Below are 17,774 nucleotides of genomic sequence, written 5' to 3' on the forward strand. Positions count from 1 at the left end.
GGATGGCACAGTGAACTGCCCTTGCTTGGCCCACACAACTGTGATCCCTGCTCTCAAGGCTGCTGCTCAGGGCCCTAGGCTCCGTTAGATTCTGTAAAGGAGTGAACAGCAACCGGAAGTCCGTGATGGAGGATGGAGCTCCTGTAAGTGATGACAATGTTTCCTTTGGTCCCAGTTCACTCTGTTTGACCTTCTCCCTTCTTATTTTGAATAAGGAAGAAAAATGGAGCAAACTCAAAAAGTCACTGATGGAAACCAAACCAAAAAGGACTCTGATGCTGGGAAAGATTCAGGGCGGGAGGAGAAGGGGGCCACAGAGGATGAGATGGTTGGATAGCGTCACTGCCTTGATGGACATGAGTTTGAGCAGCTCCAGGAGACAGTGAAGGACAGGGAAGCCTGCAAAGAGTCAGATATGACTTAGCAACTGAACAACAACAACAGCTCATCTGAGGACTGGAGGCTCTTTTGCAAGGCTGCCTCATTTTTTTACTCACCTCCTCATAGAGCAATGACACATTGAGTGTTCCTGTTCCAGAAGCTACTATGCAGAGGGCAGATGAACTTATAAGGACATTTCAACAAGTGTCTAGGAACCAGTGCCAGAAGCTGCCAAGGAAATCCGTCCACACCACTCTACAACCCAGAGCCTCACCTCCCACAGTGTGTTAAAAGAAGAAAAGAGAAGTTGAAAGTATCCATGTTAGACAAAAACCAAAAACAGATCTGGCCTATTAAAGACATCATGACTAATTTATTATTCTTTTTAAAGAAAATAACTCCAAAAGGATAGACTTATCAGATGCAGGAACCTGGGAGAGCTTAAACAAAGATTCTGGTTTTAAAAAGTGTTGTCATACAAATAAACCCCATGTGGATTTTGCAGGAGACTGTTCTTGTTCTTAGGAATTAAGACTATAGTAATATCTGCAACTTGCTTTCAGATAGTCCAGCAAAAAAAAAAAAAAAGTGTGTACATATGTGTGTGTGTTTGGAGGGAGAGAGATGTAGAGAGGGAAAGCAAATACTGCAAAATATTAACAATTTGTTACTGTTAGTGAATAGTATACTGATGTTATTGTATTCATTCTTTCAATTTTCCCGTAGGTTTAACATTTTTCAAAATAAAAAGGGAAAATATATATGGAACAAATAGGAAAAATGAATAGTCAGTAGGATCTATTTTTTGTCTCTCAGTAAAGATCACGAAGAATGTAATAGGGTCATTAGATGCTGGAATCTGGGTGGGTGATAGTATAGACCCAAGGCGAGCCCAGGAGACACCGAGGGAACACCCTAACTCAGCCTCTTCTTGTTTATTATGGGCATCCTCAAGTCCTTTGATCTCCAAGCAACCAGTGACTGTGACAGAAACAAAACTTGAATATGTTTTCCAGACGCACAGAAAGCAGCCTCCATTGTCATCCTGGGAGGCACTGGGAAGCCCACTCTTAGCTCCCTTCCCACATCCATCTTCCCCCACCCACACTGCCGGGCCTGGAATCTGCACACCCACAGTACAAACTGGCCACATCTTCCCTCTCAGGACCTTCTGGATGTTTTCTTGAAACTTACAATCCTTTGATTACACCCACACCATGAGGCTCAACGTGACATTTCCAACAGGAGACTGCCCGACATGGGTCCAGCTGCTTCATCTGGTTTTTCTATTTGTCCTGGAAAAGGCTCCAGCTACATTTGGTCAACACTCTTCCTGTTGGCCGTGCTTATGGGACCATTTCTCACCCACGCAGTCCAGCAGAGGCTGCAGTCTGTAAGTCCCTGCACGTCCACCCTGCCGGGGGCCAGGTCACCCCTGCAGAAGGGTGTGGCCGCCTGGAGAAGCAGGACTCCGGAGGGCTTTGCAGGGAGTGTGTTTTCAGTCTCCTGCGTGGTATGTTATTCGCATTTAGATCCCTAGAAACCAAGGGAGCCAGAGCCTTGCCAAAGGGCTTCTTCATTCCACTTCTGCAGAAGTTTCACTATCAAGGAGAAAAGAGAATGTGCTGCTTTGATTTTTTTTTTTTTTTTCCTTCTTGCAAACTCTCACAGAATATTGTTACAGCTTAAGGATCTGGGAAGGTATACTTGCCCTGTGCTAAAATCCAGAGTCTCTACTTCCTGACTTCTGTATGAGGGGGGTCCTTTGCATCCCCCACTTTGGGGCTTATGGAAAGTTCCAGCACAGATTCCCCACCTTTGAGCAGCTGTGTTTATCAGCGTCCCACCTCCCACTGAATACCCATGCCTCCCAGGCTCTCCACCTGTGAGCCCCCCGTGATGAATTCCTGGGAGCCCTCCTGGGAAGCAGGGGTGGGAACCCTAAGAGGGGAGAGCAAGGGCTGTCACACGCTTCTTGGCATCTGAGGACCCTCACCGTCCACGTCAGGTGCAGGCACTGCCTGGAGAGGCAGGGGGAGGCGGCCGAGCTGGCACAGGGACATGGCTAATTTTAGTCCAGGGTGTGCATGTCCTGATTGGGGACTGGCTCACCTAGGGAAATTCCATAGCTCTCCAGTTTTATGTGTTTGAGTGGTGTAATGTTCTAAGTTTGCAAAGCTCACTTGGATCTAAACAGTATCCCTTTCTCCTTTTTCTAAGCAAGACCCATAAAACAATAAGTCTTCTGTATTTTTGGAGTAGGTCAAAATTTCCTGGAGATTCCTTTTGTGTGTGTGTGTGATGGGACAGCGTGGGGTGGAAGAAAGAGGGGCTTCAGGACAGTCTTGGCTGGGTACAGAAAGCTCTGTATGAACTTGGACAAGACACTCACAGGGTGCCTGGGGTGGAGGAGACGCTGGGGCATCTACTGGTAGGATGAGTCATCTCTGGGTGGGATTCATGGATCAGCAAAATACAAACAAAAATGCCGAAACAAACTGCCTGGGTTCATGTTCAGATCCAGACGTTGTGGGCCTGTAACTTTCACAGTTTGGGTGTCTCTTGAAGATAAAGAACATACACCTACCTCATTTTTGCCAATCTGACAAAAATAGAAGACTGTGCCAACACTAGGACCTCGTAACAGGGCCTGTGCAAGAGGATCCCTGAAGCTTGAGTCCCATTAACTTCATGGTAAATCAGACACATTACTTTGCCAACAAAGGTCCGTCTAGTCAAAGCTATGGTTTTTCCAATAGTCATGTATGGATGTGAGAGTTGGGCTCTAAAGAAACCTGAGCACTGAAAAATTGATGCTTTTGAACTCTGGTGTTGGAGAAGACTCTTGAGAGTCCCTTGAGAGTTCTTGCAGACTCTTGAGAGACTGCAAGGAGATCCAACCAGTCCATCCTAAAGGAAATCAGCCCTGAATATTCATTGGAAGGACTGATGCTGAAGCTGAAATTCCAATACTTTGGCCACCTGATATGAAGAACTGACTCATTGAAAAAGACCCTGATGCTGGGAAAGAGTGAAAGCAGGAGGAGAAGGGGATGACAGAGGATGAGATGGTTGGATGGCATCACTGACTCAATGGACATGAGTTTGAGCAAGCTCCAGAAGTTGGTGATGGACAGGGATGCCTGGTGAGCTGCAGTCCATGGGGTCGCAAAGAGTCGGACATGAGTGAGCGACTGAACTGAACTGAAATCAGACACTCTTCAGGTTATTATTATTTATTTTTCTTGCTAAGTAAGAACATTAGAACAATTCTGTAAAATTTAAATATATATCCAATCTTGAAAGCAAAGTCTCAGCTTTGAAATGAACAAATTAAGCCTAAAGAAAGATTTACTGTATTGTTACCTATGGCCCTCATTTGGTCACAGACCTGTGTGCCAAGGACTTGTCTGTGTTGGAATATTTCTGACTTTCCAAACCTCAGTGTCCTCATTTTTGAAAATAGGGCTAAAACGTCCCTTTGCTGCTTCCGTGCAGCAAAGCTGTTTGTCAGAAATAAATAAAAGACTGTGCTTGGTAAAGTAGAAATAAGCACCCAAATAAACACTTATTGAAAGGACAAAAATTAGAACCCTCAGATTGTCACAGAAAGGACAGTGGAAGCTCAGGGCAAGGGAGGATTCATCCACGTCTGCTTGGGGAAAGACAGGAGCTCCAGAAAAAAGGTGTCATTCAAGTGTACACCTCCTCACCTTTTCTGAAGGTAAGTGAACCCCAGTTTCTTTATTTTTAAATTGATATGAAGTTAACCTTGGGCCCAGACAGTGTTGTTTCAAACTTGCTGCTTTAGTCCCTTTTATTAATGCTTAATGCAGGGAAACGTTTTGTGAGTTCAAAATGAAAATATTTCACCCCAGAAGTTGTTTTAAGCCACCCTTTGGCCTATTTTACCAAACAGAACTCAAGTGGGTTTAACATTTAATGGGACTCGGAAAAAGTCAGCCTCGGTCATTGGGACAGCTCCTTCCCAGGGTGTGTTGTCCTTTATTCGGACAGTAAAGAGCAGTCCTGGTGCCAAAAAGCAGCTTCTCCTAGCAGCTAAGTAAACATCTCCGCACGGCTTTCCAATCCACGATGGAGACCGGCGGCAACTCTTATGTAATGCCTTTCAGGCACACTTTGGAACCTTCCCTTTTATAACTCCAAGTGTGACTTTAGACTTCCTGGGACAGGGCCAAGGTCGTAGAGGCAATCCTTTCCATCCTGGGCTGTCACACGAGCCTTGGGGAGGGCAGGGTTGGGGGAAATCTGTCTCTGACAGAATCATCCCCTTAGGTCTTCACTCCAGTGTAGGGAGCCCTAATCAGAGACAACCTTGGTGATCCCACCTGCTGGGTGCGCAGTCTGGGGCTCCTGGTGGGAGGGGGCGAGGCTCCTGGTGTGGGCCAGGTACCACATCATGTCTCTCACTCCAGCCCTGGTGATTGGGCCCTTCCGGCATCCCACAGGGTCTTCCCAGGTGGCTCAGAGGTAAAGAACCCGCCTGCCAATGCAGGAGACGCGGGTTTGTTCCCTGGGTTGGGAAGATCCCCTGGAGAAGGAAATGGCAACCCACTCCAGTATTCTTGCCTGGAGAATCCCATGAACAAAGGAGCCTGGAGGGCTGTAGTCGTGGGGTCGCAAAAAGTAGGACATGCCTTAGTGACTAAACAACAGCAACAAGCACTCCACAATGGTTGGGCTTGGCGGAGCCACACGGCCACGTGCTGGTGGGCAGGGGGGAGGAGGTGAGGGCAAGGGGAGGTAGGGTCTTGGGCTGGCGGCATTCTGCCTGGTGAGCTGCACAGTGCGCGTGGTGAATGAGTGATTCAGTGATCTGGCCGCATCCCAGAGCTGTACTCCGGGGAGACCACTTGTCCTTCAAGAGGATATTTTTCTTCCCCTGGAGCCACCTCCTCTCTACCCACCTTTTCACTGCCTGTTGAGCAAATGCCTGCCCCTCGGCACCAGTCACCTTGTGGAGTTGAGTTCAGCCACACCCAGGAAACTGCAGCCTGCGAGAAGGGCAGACAGATAGGAGCTGGGAGAGCCACAAATCCTGCTAGCGTGCATCCATTTAGGGGGGAGCGACCACCCCAACCCAGTGCATTTTGGGTCTTTAGGAAACACAGTTGGTGCCTCCAGCATCCAACATGGGATAGATGGAAATGAACTGTGGTGACAGTCTGGAGCCTAACGTTCTGTTTCTGGCTTTGCCCACTACACAGGGGTTCTAGGTATTAGTAAAAGCTATCCTTCCCCTTCCCACCCCTGACAGGGTGGCAGGATTAGATTAGATGGTCTGAGTTAGCGTTTCCAGCCCTTACAGAAGCATGAGCCTTATCTGGGTGAGGCTTCCCTGGTAAAGAATTCAGACGGTAAAGAATCCTGTAATGCGGAAGACCCGGGTTCAGTCCCTGGGTCTGGAAGATCCCCTGGACAAGGCACTGGCTACTCCGGATACCCCCTCGGCTTCTAGAGGCAGCATCCGTGGAAGACTAGTTGTATGTCGAGGCCTTGTGCCAAATTGGGAGAATAGCATGAAGGAAGGTCACAGCTGGTGCAGTTTTGTTTTGTGAATTGTGTGCCCTTGAGGAACCCTCCCAGTCTGATGCCTTGGTGACCCGGGGTAAATTTCTTCTCTGTTCCTGGAATGTGCCAGAATCCAGCCCAGCTCAGGGAAGGAGAACTGTCGGACTTGGTTTTGGATCTTGCGCTGGCTCTGCACGCTTCTGGCCAAGGGTGTGTGTGCCAGAGCCTGTGGGGAGGGGCGCACACAGAAAGATAGTTGAACTGAGAGATCTTCAGCCCCCAAAGAACAATGGTTCGGGAGGTGGAGAGTACGTGTGTTCTCTCCAGCTCAATGGGCTGAGCCGATGGCTTTTCCAGGAGGACACAGGGCCATTGGGGACCCCCCTCCCAGTCTGTTCTCACCAAGCGATCCCTATCTTTGTCCCACCTTTGTCCAGCCCGGATGAGAGAGTCTTGGGTATGCAGCCCAATTCCCAATTAAAGTCATTCACTCGTTTCAGGAAGATAATTTATTTGGGCTGGATTGTTAAGGCAGATTGCTTTCACAGTATCCAAGCAGAGTGCTTTCTCACAGGAAATGTCAGACCAGGCAGTTCTAGTCAGGTTTTCCACATCCGTAAGAGAAAAGAGAGGGGAAAAAAAAAAGATTCCTTTTATATGTTGAAGGTCAACAGTTGGAGAACTGACAACTGCCGGGTATAAAACTGAGATGTGTACACATGATGACTTCTTGATAACCCAGCCCTTGATGAGACCTCCTGTTCTTTGACGGCTTAATTTTAAAAACGCCTGTGGATGTGGCGGCCCAGGAAGGTGGAGCTCTTTCCGAGGCTGGGCCATGGATCCCTCGGGCTGAGCACCCGGAAGGTGGAGACACTGGCCGAGCCCTCTTTCTTACCCCAGAGCACTGTTTCCTCATCTGTAATCCAAAGGTTATGCCAGGTCACTACCCAAGCGCCTTCCAGGTCTAACTCACCATGATCCTGCACCTTGCGCCTTCTTCTGGGGGAGCTTGGCTGAGCCTCTCTGGGAAGCCAGAAAGAAACAGAGAGCAGGAAAATCAAAAGAAGAGATCTTTTCTTCTATGGAGAACTTTTTTTTAAAGTTCTTTTTATATTAGCTTGCCCTCAGGGATCCCCCTCACTAAGGCTAACCCCTTCCGAAGTTCAGTCTTTTTAATGAGCCTTTAAGTGCCAGGGCTGAGCAGAGTCACTGTTGGGAGGACAGGAATACTGGAGTGGGTAGCCTTTCCCTTCTCCAGGGGATCTTCCCAGCCCAGGGATCTAACCCAGGTCTTCTGCATTGCAGGTACATTCTTTACCAAGAGGTGGTGGTTACACAGATTTGTGAGTGCCTTATATACCACTGGATTGTTCACTTTAAAATGGCTGTTTTTTTTTTTTTTTTAAAGAAGAAAACAAAGTAAAAGTATGGCAAAAGAAAAGTGTAAAATATAACAGGACAAATGAACTCAAGTATATCAATAATTATATTAAAGGTGAACAAATTAAACTCTCCAGTTAAAAGACAAAGACACTCAAATTGATTTTTTAAATTAGCAACATGGTACTTCATATGATACATGTGGAGAAAGGGAGAATAACTAAGCATGGAGAAATGGGAAAAAATATGTCACTTGCATGCCAACCACTTAAAAGCTAATGTAGCTGAACGCTATTGGATAAAAATCAAAATAGGATAAGAAGCATTATGAGTGATAAACCTACTTGTTACAGAATAATAAAAGGAGGAATTCGACATGAAAATTTAGCCCAACATGAACCTCTGTAAAATGGTTAATAATTGTCCTACCTCAAACATTTGTGGTGAGAACTCAACAAGTTAATACATCAAGTGCTGAGATTAGTATCTGGCAGAGTAGTTGCTATGTGTTAGCTGAGATGACTTAAAAAGTTTTCAGTTTAATCAATATCTCTACTCCCTCAAAAAAATGCAAGGATTTTAGAAAGCTTTAATTCTGCTAGTTTCCCCCTCCCAGGTTCCCTGTTTATTATTGTCTAGTATTATCCCTTTGTTTTTAAAATTTTTCTCTAGATTAGTTGTTATTGTCAGCTCTCACTTAGGTTTATCTAAATGTTCACAGATTTCTTTTCTGCCATTGCGTGCTCCTGCTCTTTCCCTCTGGGTTCAGTTTTCTTCTCCTGCAGTAAGTCTCTTAGTCGTTCATTCAGTGAAGGTCTGTGATAGTTAACATTTTTAGTCTTTGTCTGAAAGTGTTTTCATTTTGTCCTTACCTTTAATATTTTTAATACTAAAGATGTTTTTTTGTTAAAGTAATTGTTGTTTATAGATAATCTACCTTTCTGTAAGGTTTTTCTCATTGTCTTTAGTATTCTGGTAGTTTCAAGATGACGTGTCTAGGTGTGCATTTATTTTCACGTGTACTGTTTGAAATTTATTATGTTTCTCTGAGGATTCCTGTCTGGTAGATTCTTAGCAATTATCTCTTTTATAATTTCCTTTCTCATATTCTCTTTATGCTTTCTTTCTGGAAGTCCTTTTATTTTTTTTAACTAATTTATTTTTTGGCTGCACCATGCATCAAGTGGGATCTTAGGTCCCCAAGCAGGGATTGAACTTGTGCCCTCTGCAGTGGAAGTATAGAGTCTTAACCACTGTATCACCAGGGAAGTCCTTGGATCTCCTTTTAGATGTTTATTAGGCTTAAAATTATTTCCCTCCATGTCTCTTATTTGTTCTTTCATATATTTGATCTCTGAGCTGCCTTCTGAATAAATGTCATCTCATTTTTCCTAGTAATTTATTATCTCTTCATTGTATCTAATCTCCTTTTTTAAGTTTTTCAACAGTTTTCTCCCACCTTTAAAAATGTTCTAGCCCATAGAAAATTTGAAAGAATAGTACATAAAACCTACCTTCTGTAATTCTAAGGTTTTTTTGGATTTGTTTTCTCTCTCCTCTTCTTCCCCCCGTCCGCAAATATTTTTGCTCGTTGATTTGAAACTAAAATTCAGATATTATGGCATTTCACCGTTAAATATTTCAGTTTGCGTCTCCCAAGGACAAGAATATAACCATAGCACCAGTATCACAACCGAGAAATTTCACATTGACTCAGTAACATCCACTAATGTAAAGCCCATGATCAAATTTCACCCAAATGGCTCCAAAATGTTCTTTGGGCTTTAGTTTTTCAACCCAGGATCCATTTAAGGTTCACCTATATTTGGTTGCCATGTCTCTCTAATCTCTTTCAGTCTCAAATAATTTCTGTCTCTTTTCAGTTTTTCATGATGAATGTAGGCTCTTGTCTCATAGAATGACTACATTCTAGATATGTCTGTTTCATTATTGGGTTTATGTTAAACAGTTTTTGGTTAAGGACAATACTTATGTGATGCTGTGTACTTCCCATTACTTCATGTCAGGAGCACATGATGTAAGTTTATTTTTGGTGATGTGATGCTAAGTTGTGTTAGTCCTCTAGGGTTTCTGCCAATCTCTCTGTTATCATAAAGGCAGTCTTCCCCTTTGCAATTAATAAGGACTCTGTAACTTTCAGACCATGTGAATATTCTGTGCCTCAAAAACCTCTTAACCTGTGGTTTGAATATCCATTGATGATCTTTTCCCATATTAGAAATGTAAAAAATGGCGATTTCCTCATTTTTGTCATTTTATCATTCCTTTCCCATTTACTAGGTGGCATGTTTCATAGAGCTTTCTGTTACTTGCCTTTACCCCTCCTTCCTCCTCTATTAGCAGACTCTTGGATTTAAAACAATATGTATTTATATGGTATTATCCATCACTATCATTGTATGCCCCAAATTTTCTCATTTTTCATGACTGTATTTCCTTGTCAGAGCAGCCCATCCTTTTCTCATAGTGTCTGTTTCTTTTCGTATAATTTCTATTCCTTTTAAAAATGCTCCTCTACTCTCTCTAATTACAGCCTCTTTTAGATTGTTGTTCTGTTATCTCAAGTTCTTGAGAGTCCTACTTGTTGTGTCAGTTGACTTTTACTTATGGTGGATCATCTCACATATTTAAGTTTTGTTTGTTTGTTTTAAGCATATTTTTAGTTGGGACTTAAAAAAATCTCTCTCTTTCCTGGGCAAGCTTATGTGCCTTGCTTTGTAGAAGTGTCTCTCCAGATAATTTTACATTGCTTCAGTGAGGTGTGCTGGGAAGTTTTATGTAAATTTCTTATATTCTGGATTCTTGCACAACATGTTGTTGTGTTAGTTGCTTGTCGAACTCTTTGCGACCCCATGTTCTATCCATGGAATTCTCTATGCAAGTATACTGGAGTGGGTTGCCATTGCCTTCACCAGAGGATCTTCCTGACCCAGGGATTAAACCAAGGTCTCCTGCATTGCAGGCAGATTCTTTACCATCTGAGCTACCAGGGAAGCAACATGAGTGGGATCAATTCACACTGGGTTCCATGTTTTCATCAAATAGAATATATAGTAAGTGATCAATGTGTTTCTTCTCATGGGACAGCTTTCTTTTGTAATCATAACTAATTTAGTCAAGAATCCAGTATCAAACACGGGGGAAAGAACAGCTCCTTGTCAGTTTTTATGCTAAGAGCTGGTGAACTATACTGTGTGTTCGGTGCAAAAGCAATTGAACGTCTTCAAGAATAGCACGAGCTGGGCATGTCCGTCCTCTCAGAGCCTGCCCACCTGGTCATGTTCCACAGCCATGCTCAGGCTTTCTCTAAGGTATAACTGAGATGTCTGATGCCTGCAGAGGTGAGTGTCTTGCCTAGGGGTCACTCAGAGTTGGGGGATCAAGGGCAAAAACCCTGGTCTCTGAGTGGCTCTTTCTATCTACCCAAGACCCAGTTATCCAGGGATTGAGTCCTGGCTCTATGTAGCCCTGAATACCTGCAGTGCCGTAGCCTTTGCCCCTCCTGGGGGTGGGGGGTGTGGAGCCCATAGAGGGTCTTGGCTGGAAAACGGAGGCCTTGGTCCCAGCAGGCAAGTGGGTGTTTCCAGCCTGGCTCCACTAGATTTATTAGATAAACACTTTGACACATGTCTGAATCCTTGATTTATCCTTGATTCAAGTGTTTCGAATCCTTGATTTATCTTTTTGTCATTGTTGCTCATAATAGTTTTCACTCAAAGGCAAGAAAATGCCTTTAAACTGACCTTTTCAACTGTGTAATGCTTATGCCACAAAGGGACACATGAAAGGAACAATAGCACATTCCCTAAGTGTGAGCATGACTGAAGTCTCCTCTGGTGAAGAGATTTATGGGAAGCGGCACACAGCCTCTGAGCCCGACCCTCGTGGCTGATGGATGGCCTCAGGGTGGAAGTCTCATGACCGGGAAGAGGCCCAGCTGTACCCTGCACGGCGGGAACATCATCCCTGCCCTCTCCCCGCGGCTCCTGCCAGTCTGCCTGCTTCTGTGGCTTCGCCCTTGGGAGCCAAGGGGACCACTTGAGGGGTGTAGGTTTTGTCTTCTGGTCCACAGGCAGCCGTGGAGGGTTCTGGGCAGGGAAAGGAGGCACCAAATACAAGAAAGAGCAAAACAGCATTTGGAGCCAGCGGCCTGGGTTTGAGCCCTGGCTCTGGCACCTCTAGGTTGAGTGACCTGTGTGAGCCGCCTAGCTTGTGTGAGGGTCATTCTGGTACTTGGCGCCCATTTTTGGAGCAGTGACTAGGTGCAGGGCATGCAGGACACAGAGGCCATCAAGAGACTCCTGCAGTCCATTGTTCCTCCTTGGTGTTTCTCTCTCTGTACGTATTAGTTTCCCATGGCTGCTCCAGCAAATCACCCAGTAATTTACTGACTTAAAGCAACATGAATTTATTGTCTCACTGTTCTAGAAGACTGAAGTCTGAAATCAGTTCCACTGTGTTAAAGCCAAGGTGTTGGCAGGGCTAGCTGTTTAACAGCTAGAATCTGTTTCCTTGCATTTTTCAGCTCCTCATGGCCACCCTTCATTTCTTTGCTTGTGGCCCCTTCCTCTATCTTGAAAGTGCATCGTTTCAACCTCTGTTTCCATTATCATCCTACCTGTCCTCTGCTGTGTCCAATCTCCTTCTGCCTCCCTCTTATAAGGACACTTGTAATTAGGTTGGCCCCACCTGGATAATCCAGGATGTTTTCTTCTGTTTCAAGATCTTTAACTTAATCTCTTTGGCAAGTTCTTTTTTCCATATCAGTTACCATTTTCCATTTCCAGGGGTTAGGATGTGAATATCTCTGGGGGCCATTATTCAGCCTACTGTGCCATGTCATATTGCAACTTGTGTGTGTTTATTGTACACAACTGGGTCTCACTGGGGCAGGGAGACAGACCTACTGAATAACTGCCACACGCTTGCTAGGTGACTGAGTGAAGAAACGAATACGTGCATGCTTTGGAGTTGAGAAGAAGGTAGCATTCCAACTGGGCTGAAAAGGATGAGTATGAGTTTGCCAAAGGATATTCTAGTAGGAATGAATAGCTTGTGCAAAGGTGTAGCAGTGTGGGCTGAGAAGTTAGCACGGAGGACATGCAGGTGGAGTGGGAGGGTGCAGAGGTAGGTGGCGCTGGGATGGTAGGTGGCCAGGTCACAGGCAGCCCAGCAGGCACACTAATGGGCTTGGGTTTTGTTTTATGAGCAAGCAGTATATGCCGTGTTTGCTGCCATTATCTTTGGCTTTGTCAACCATGAGTTGGAACTTAGAGTGGGTGCTTGGCATCTAATTCTACAAGGATTAAATTTTGTGCTGCTGCAGCTGCTGACTTAGAACACCTCCCTAAAGGAGTTCAGGATGAAGAGTGTGGCACTCTGTGCTCTGAGAAACTGGCAGGACAGATCTCTAGATAGTTAGATATTCTCAGGGCGGAGTTTATGAGCCCAATTCTTGTATCTCCTCATATCTAGAAAAGGACTAAAATTCTTCATGGTGATGCTTGTTTCTTGTGACTAGCAGAAGCTTCATGAGACCAGCAGAAACTTTCTACAAAAGAAGTATGTGCTTGACTGCATGTACTCCCTCTTTTCCAAAATCACATATATACTGTCTTTTCCCTCTGCCTCTTTGGAACAGTCTTTCAGAGCCATCTGAGGAGCTATCTCCCAGGCTGTAGACCTCATATTGCCCCCAATAAAGCTTAACTTCCAACCCTCACATTGTGCTTTTTTTTTTAGTTGACAGTGTCATTGCCTGGGTTTATATTTCTGTCCTGCCACCATTTGCTGTGTGACTCTGGGGAGGTTACTGGACCTCTCTGAGACTCAGTGCACTGACCACTTCATAAGGCTCTTCTGAGGAGCAGATGACTTTTGATGCTGCAACAGTCAAAGAAATCAGAACGCATCTGCTGTTATAATTGCCATCATTTTTATAAATAAGATGACCGTTGTTGATGATAATGATGCTGGTGAACTTTTGAAGAATTTCAGCCAGGCCGTGGTGTGATCAGACTTTCTTTATAGAAAGATGCCTTTGACACTTGTGAAGATGTAGGGGCCAGCACCACGTAGGGCATTACCCTGGGGTCAGGAAACCAGTTAGAGGGCTGTGAGAATGATCTGGATGACAGATGAAGAGGCAGAGAGCAGAGATGGGTACCAGAGAGATTTGGCAGTGGAATGGTCCAGAGGCATCTTTCCTCCTGATATTTCCAGCTCAGAATGGCTCAAGGTGGCTCTTAGAGGCCATCCAGCACCTGCGCCCAAGTCCTCATTTTTCAGACTGGGACACTGAGGCGTAGCACCTTAGTCTCCGGATGAAATGGTGACAGAGGGGATAGAAGAAGTGGGACTTGGGTCCTTGCCTTCCCTTGCAGCGCGGGTGGTGGGGGAGAGGTGGGGTGGAGGCGTCTGATGAAAACACAGTTCTTCACTGCTGGGCGCTGTGGCAGGGGGGGTGGGTGGGTGGGGGGGGTGGGGAGGTGGGCACAGCCTCTCTTTTAACCGCACCCCCCCCACCACCACCACGTCCTTCTGCTGCCCCTCCGTGCCTTAGCTCTTTTTTCCAAGTTAACTTGTTCTTTCACCATTCCGTGCAAGAAGGCTTGCAGAACCCTGGTAGCGTGGGAATTTTGTGGTTTCGAATTGAGGAAAGTGGGCTTTGCTGAGTGGAGGGGGACGTGAGAGGCTCAGGGCTGCCTGGGAGGGATGGGGAGGTGCTCTGTGTTCCAGCGCCAGAGATAGGAACCCTGGGGTCCGAAGTGGTACGTGCTGGGGGATTCAGTACTGTGCTTCCTCCGCGGTCTTCCACTCACGCCCCTTCATACATCTTCAGGAGGAAGCCAATTCAATAGAACCTACTGTGGCAAGATTACGATTGTTACTTCAATCATATCTTATCCTGCAAGGATGTTGGAGGAAAATACATATCAATGCTATATTCAAAAGAGCTGTCATTTTTAACATAGTAAATGGATTTTTCAAGAGGGTGATGTAATGTTGTTATTTTTTAATACATTTAAAAAAAGATTTTACTTTAGTTTGGATGAAGGAAAAGAAAATCTAAAGAGAGCTGAAATACAGGTGGTCTGTTTAAAGAAGGCTCTGTGTGCACATCCCTAAATCTACTAGTCAGAATCACAGAAGGTATTCTGTCTGGTGCATTCTAGAGATTTCTGAGAAATGGCTGCAGATAGCTTTACAAGAAAGCTGGGAGAAAGGAAACAAACAAAAAAATGAGATAAGAAAATCTGTGCAGTGATTGCAGGAACTTGATTCGTGTGTGTGCGTGTGTGCATGTGCACGTGCGAGTGTTTCCCAGCAGTGTTACAGTGACATCAGCAAAAGTGCTTGCATTCAGTTCTTGGCAAGTGTCAAACTACAGGGTCTCTTATCCTGTCTTGGCTGGGGTGTGTTTGTGTGTGCACAACTGAGAAGCGCCCCAGAAGTGATTTGATCCCATCTGACGTGGACCCTGTGGCTCAGCGAGGGAGAGTGCTGGTAGATGGCACACACAGAGAGGCAGGGCCAGGTCTGGAGAGAACCCCCCTCCTGAAGGCCCAGCCAGCGCTCTTCCCATTCTTCTCTGTTGTTTGCATTTCTCTGGTGTTCTCCTATGCTGCATTGACATTTCCCTTTTTTTTTTCTGTAGGAAAAATCAGCTGTCAGTGTCCAACAAGGTCAAAGGTGATCTGGATGTGCTGCAGCTTGGTAGGTACCACTGGGGCCTCTGTGCTTGCCCAGCAGGGTCCAGCAGTCTTCATTTGGTCTGTCTGGGAGGTAGTGGGTGGTGGGGCTTTCTGCTGGCTGGGGCGAGGCTCCTTTTCTCCCACCTGACCTTGGGAAGGAGGGACTGGCCGAGAGAGTAGAGCAGGTTTCTTTTTTGGTTGATGTCCAAATCCATCTTCCACTGCCCGTCTCACCTGGAGAAATCTAGAAATCCACACTTCTAGATCTACACTGGGAGAGAGGGGGCAGAGTAGCATTTTCTGCATTTGGGGGTTCTTTTAGGGCTTCTCAGCACCTACAGAAGTCTCTAGAAGACAGTGCTCAGTCGAAATATTCGTACATCTCTGCCTGGAGAAGCCCATCCTTTAAAAGTTTTTACCCACATATCCTTGGGGCTTCCCTGGTGGCTTAGATGGTAAAGAATCTGCCTGCAATGCAGGAGACCCGGGTTCAATCCCTGGGTCACGAAGATCCCCTGGAGGAGGACATGACAACCCACGCCACTGTTTTTGCCTGGGAAATCCCATGGACAGAGGAGCCCGGGAAGCCACAGTCCATTGGGTTGCAAAGAGTTGTACACAACTTTGCGACTAACACACACCACCTCACTGAAGTGTAAAATACAAATTGTGAGGTGCATCATGCCCTTCCACCTGTGTATGCATCTGGGTACCTCCTCTGTAAGATCTAGACAGGAACTTGTCCATCCACTCTTTCTCTTTGAAGCCACCTTTTTTCCTCCTTCTGGAATTCTCTATTCCCCAAAGACTAACATGTTTGCAGGCCTTGGCAAAGCCAGGAATAGAATAAAGGATGACAACCAAGGACCAGACATGAAAGGACGAGGCTTGAGTGCCATTGACCTTTGCTCTTCTCCTGGAAGCTGGCAATGTATTGATACCTTTTGGACCATTTTGGCATACAAGGGCTGGGAGCTACTCACATCCTTTTCCTCTCCTTTTAAGCACTCCCTTTTACACGAAGGAAGAAAGCAGCTTGCCCTTTAGAAGTGCCTGGTGTGAGACAGGCTGTCTGACGGTTTGCTTTGATGAAGTTGAAAGGCAGGGACTGGCCTCCAAGTGATGGAAGCAGGGGGCTTGTTTATTCTACTTAGTTTTCTTCAGAGGTAACTGTTCCTCACAGGAATGGCTGGTGGGATCGTTGGCCCACCCAGGAAGGGGCAGATTTCACTGGGCACAGGGCTGTGCAGAATGAAGCATGGAGCCAGAAAACACTGGCATCTGAAACCTTTCTGTAAAGCGTTCTAAGGTTTTCTAATGAAAGCCACTCCTGTCTGGATGTAAAGTGAAGCGGTTCCCGGCCCTCAGAACCCAGAGGGCTTCTGCTGGGAGGAAGGCTTTTAGCAATTCTCTCAGAACCCAGCTCTTTGAAGTGTGTGTGGTTTTCCAGAGGGAGGCCAGCCTCTCTTTGCTGGTGGCTCAGCTAACGATTTAGAGGAGGACCCTGAGATAAAAGATCAGAGGTCCAGAGTCCTCTCATGGAACCCAGTTACCCAGAGAGAGTGGAGGAGAAGTTTGGGGTGGATCAACCAGAAACAAGGAATGCAGTTTATTTAAAGAGACAACACTCCCTTCCTCACCCCAGTTCATCTTTCTTGGGTTCACTTCTGCCCACTTTGGTTAGCTCTTACATGCCCGGGCACAAACAGGACTGTTGAACGTGGACGGAGGTGATGAAAAGTGGTCTTGCTTTCCTGGAGGGCAGGGTTGGGTAGGATGAAGGAAGAGAGGTGTTTTCTGAAAACCACACCAAAGTAAATGACCAGCAGCTCTTCACTGCTTCAAGAGGCGATTTAGCCAAGTCTGTGGTGGGTTCCACAGTGGGGAATCATTTAGACTGGGCTTTGAAGGATGGACAAGGACTTATCAAGCAGAGTTGTGAAGCGAATGATGTTTGAGGCCGTCTCTGGATGTGGGTGGAGGATGAGTTTTAGGGGTAAAAGCCTGGATTTTGGGAGACTGGTGGGGGGTGGGGGCTCTTGGAATAGTCTAGAAAAGAGGTGACTGGGCCCCTGTCCTATCTGGGGAAATCCTCTGGGTATTTCAAGACCCTGCTCAAATATTTACCTTTTATGTGAAGCTTTTCTGACCCTGTAGGCAGGATTACTTGCTTCTTCCTCTCTTCTCTTAGAACCTTTGTCTTAATCTCCATTTTAGCACTGACATCATGTTATTTGTTTAGGGCTCTGTCTCCCTCTTTAGTTAGTGAGCTCCTTGAAGGCAGGGATGGTGTTTTCATCTCTGGACCTCTTCTGTCCCACATACCCAGTGGCACATCATGGGTGTTCAGTAAAGTGCTTGATGAGCAAATAGAAAAATAATGACACGTTGCTATAAAAGTGGAGAGGGAAAGTGTGGGAGGTGGGCAGTGTTATGAGGCATTCTGGGGGCAGGATAACCTGGAGGCTAGAGCAGTGTGCTGTGTGGGAGAGGGTTGAGGTTTTGGCCTGGGTCCTTGGTGGAGGGCTGGGGAGATGGATTCTGTAATCAAAATAGAAGCCTGGAGGGGTTCAGTGCTGAGATTCCTGAGTCTGGGGCATTGTGGCACTTCCAGCAGAAGATGTCTTATAGTCAATGGGAAATACTGAGCGGGGACCCGGAAAAAGATAGACAGGCCTCTATTAAGTACTTCTGAGGTTATGTATATGTTTTCTTTCTCCAAAGAGTAAGTTAAATGGTATGGGAAATAAAACCCCTTGGTTT

General features: G+C 45.9%; 1 protein-coding gene across 5 annotated transcripts in view; it reads left to right on the plus strand.

Moving 5' to 3' along the window:
• The window catches only part of MINDY4 (MINDY lysine 48 deubiquitinase 4), a 126,882-nt gene that overhangs the window by 51,761 nt on the left and 57,347 nt on the right, over window positions 1–17,774 (plus strand). For all 5 annotated transcript variants that reach the window (XM_020901668.2, XM_070468154.1, XM_020901666.2 and 2 more), the window contains exon 6: window positions 14,975–15,033. In XM_020901668.2, the coding sequence (XP_020757327.2) occupies window positions 14,975–15,033 (59 nt within the window). The remainder of the gene's footprint in view (window positions 1–14,974; window positions 15,034–17,774) is intronic.

The sequence above is a fragment of the Odocoileus virginianus genome, chromosome 1, assembly GCF_023699985.2.
Source record: "Odocoileus virginianus isolate 20LAN1187 ecotype Illinois chromosome 1, Ovbor_1.2, whole genome shotgun sequence".
Taxonomy (NCBI): Eukaryota; Metazoa; Chordata; class Mammalia; order Artiodactyla; family Cervidae; genus Odocoileus; species Odocoileus virginianus.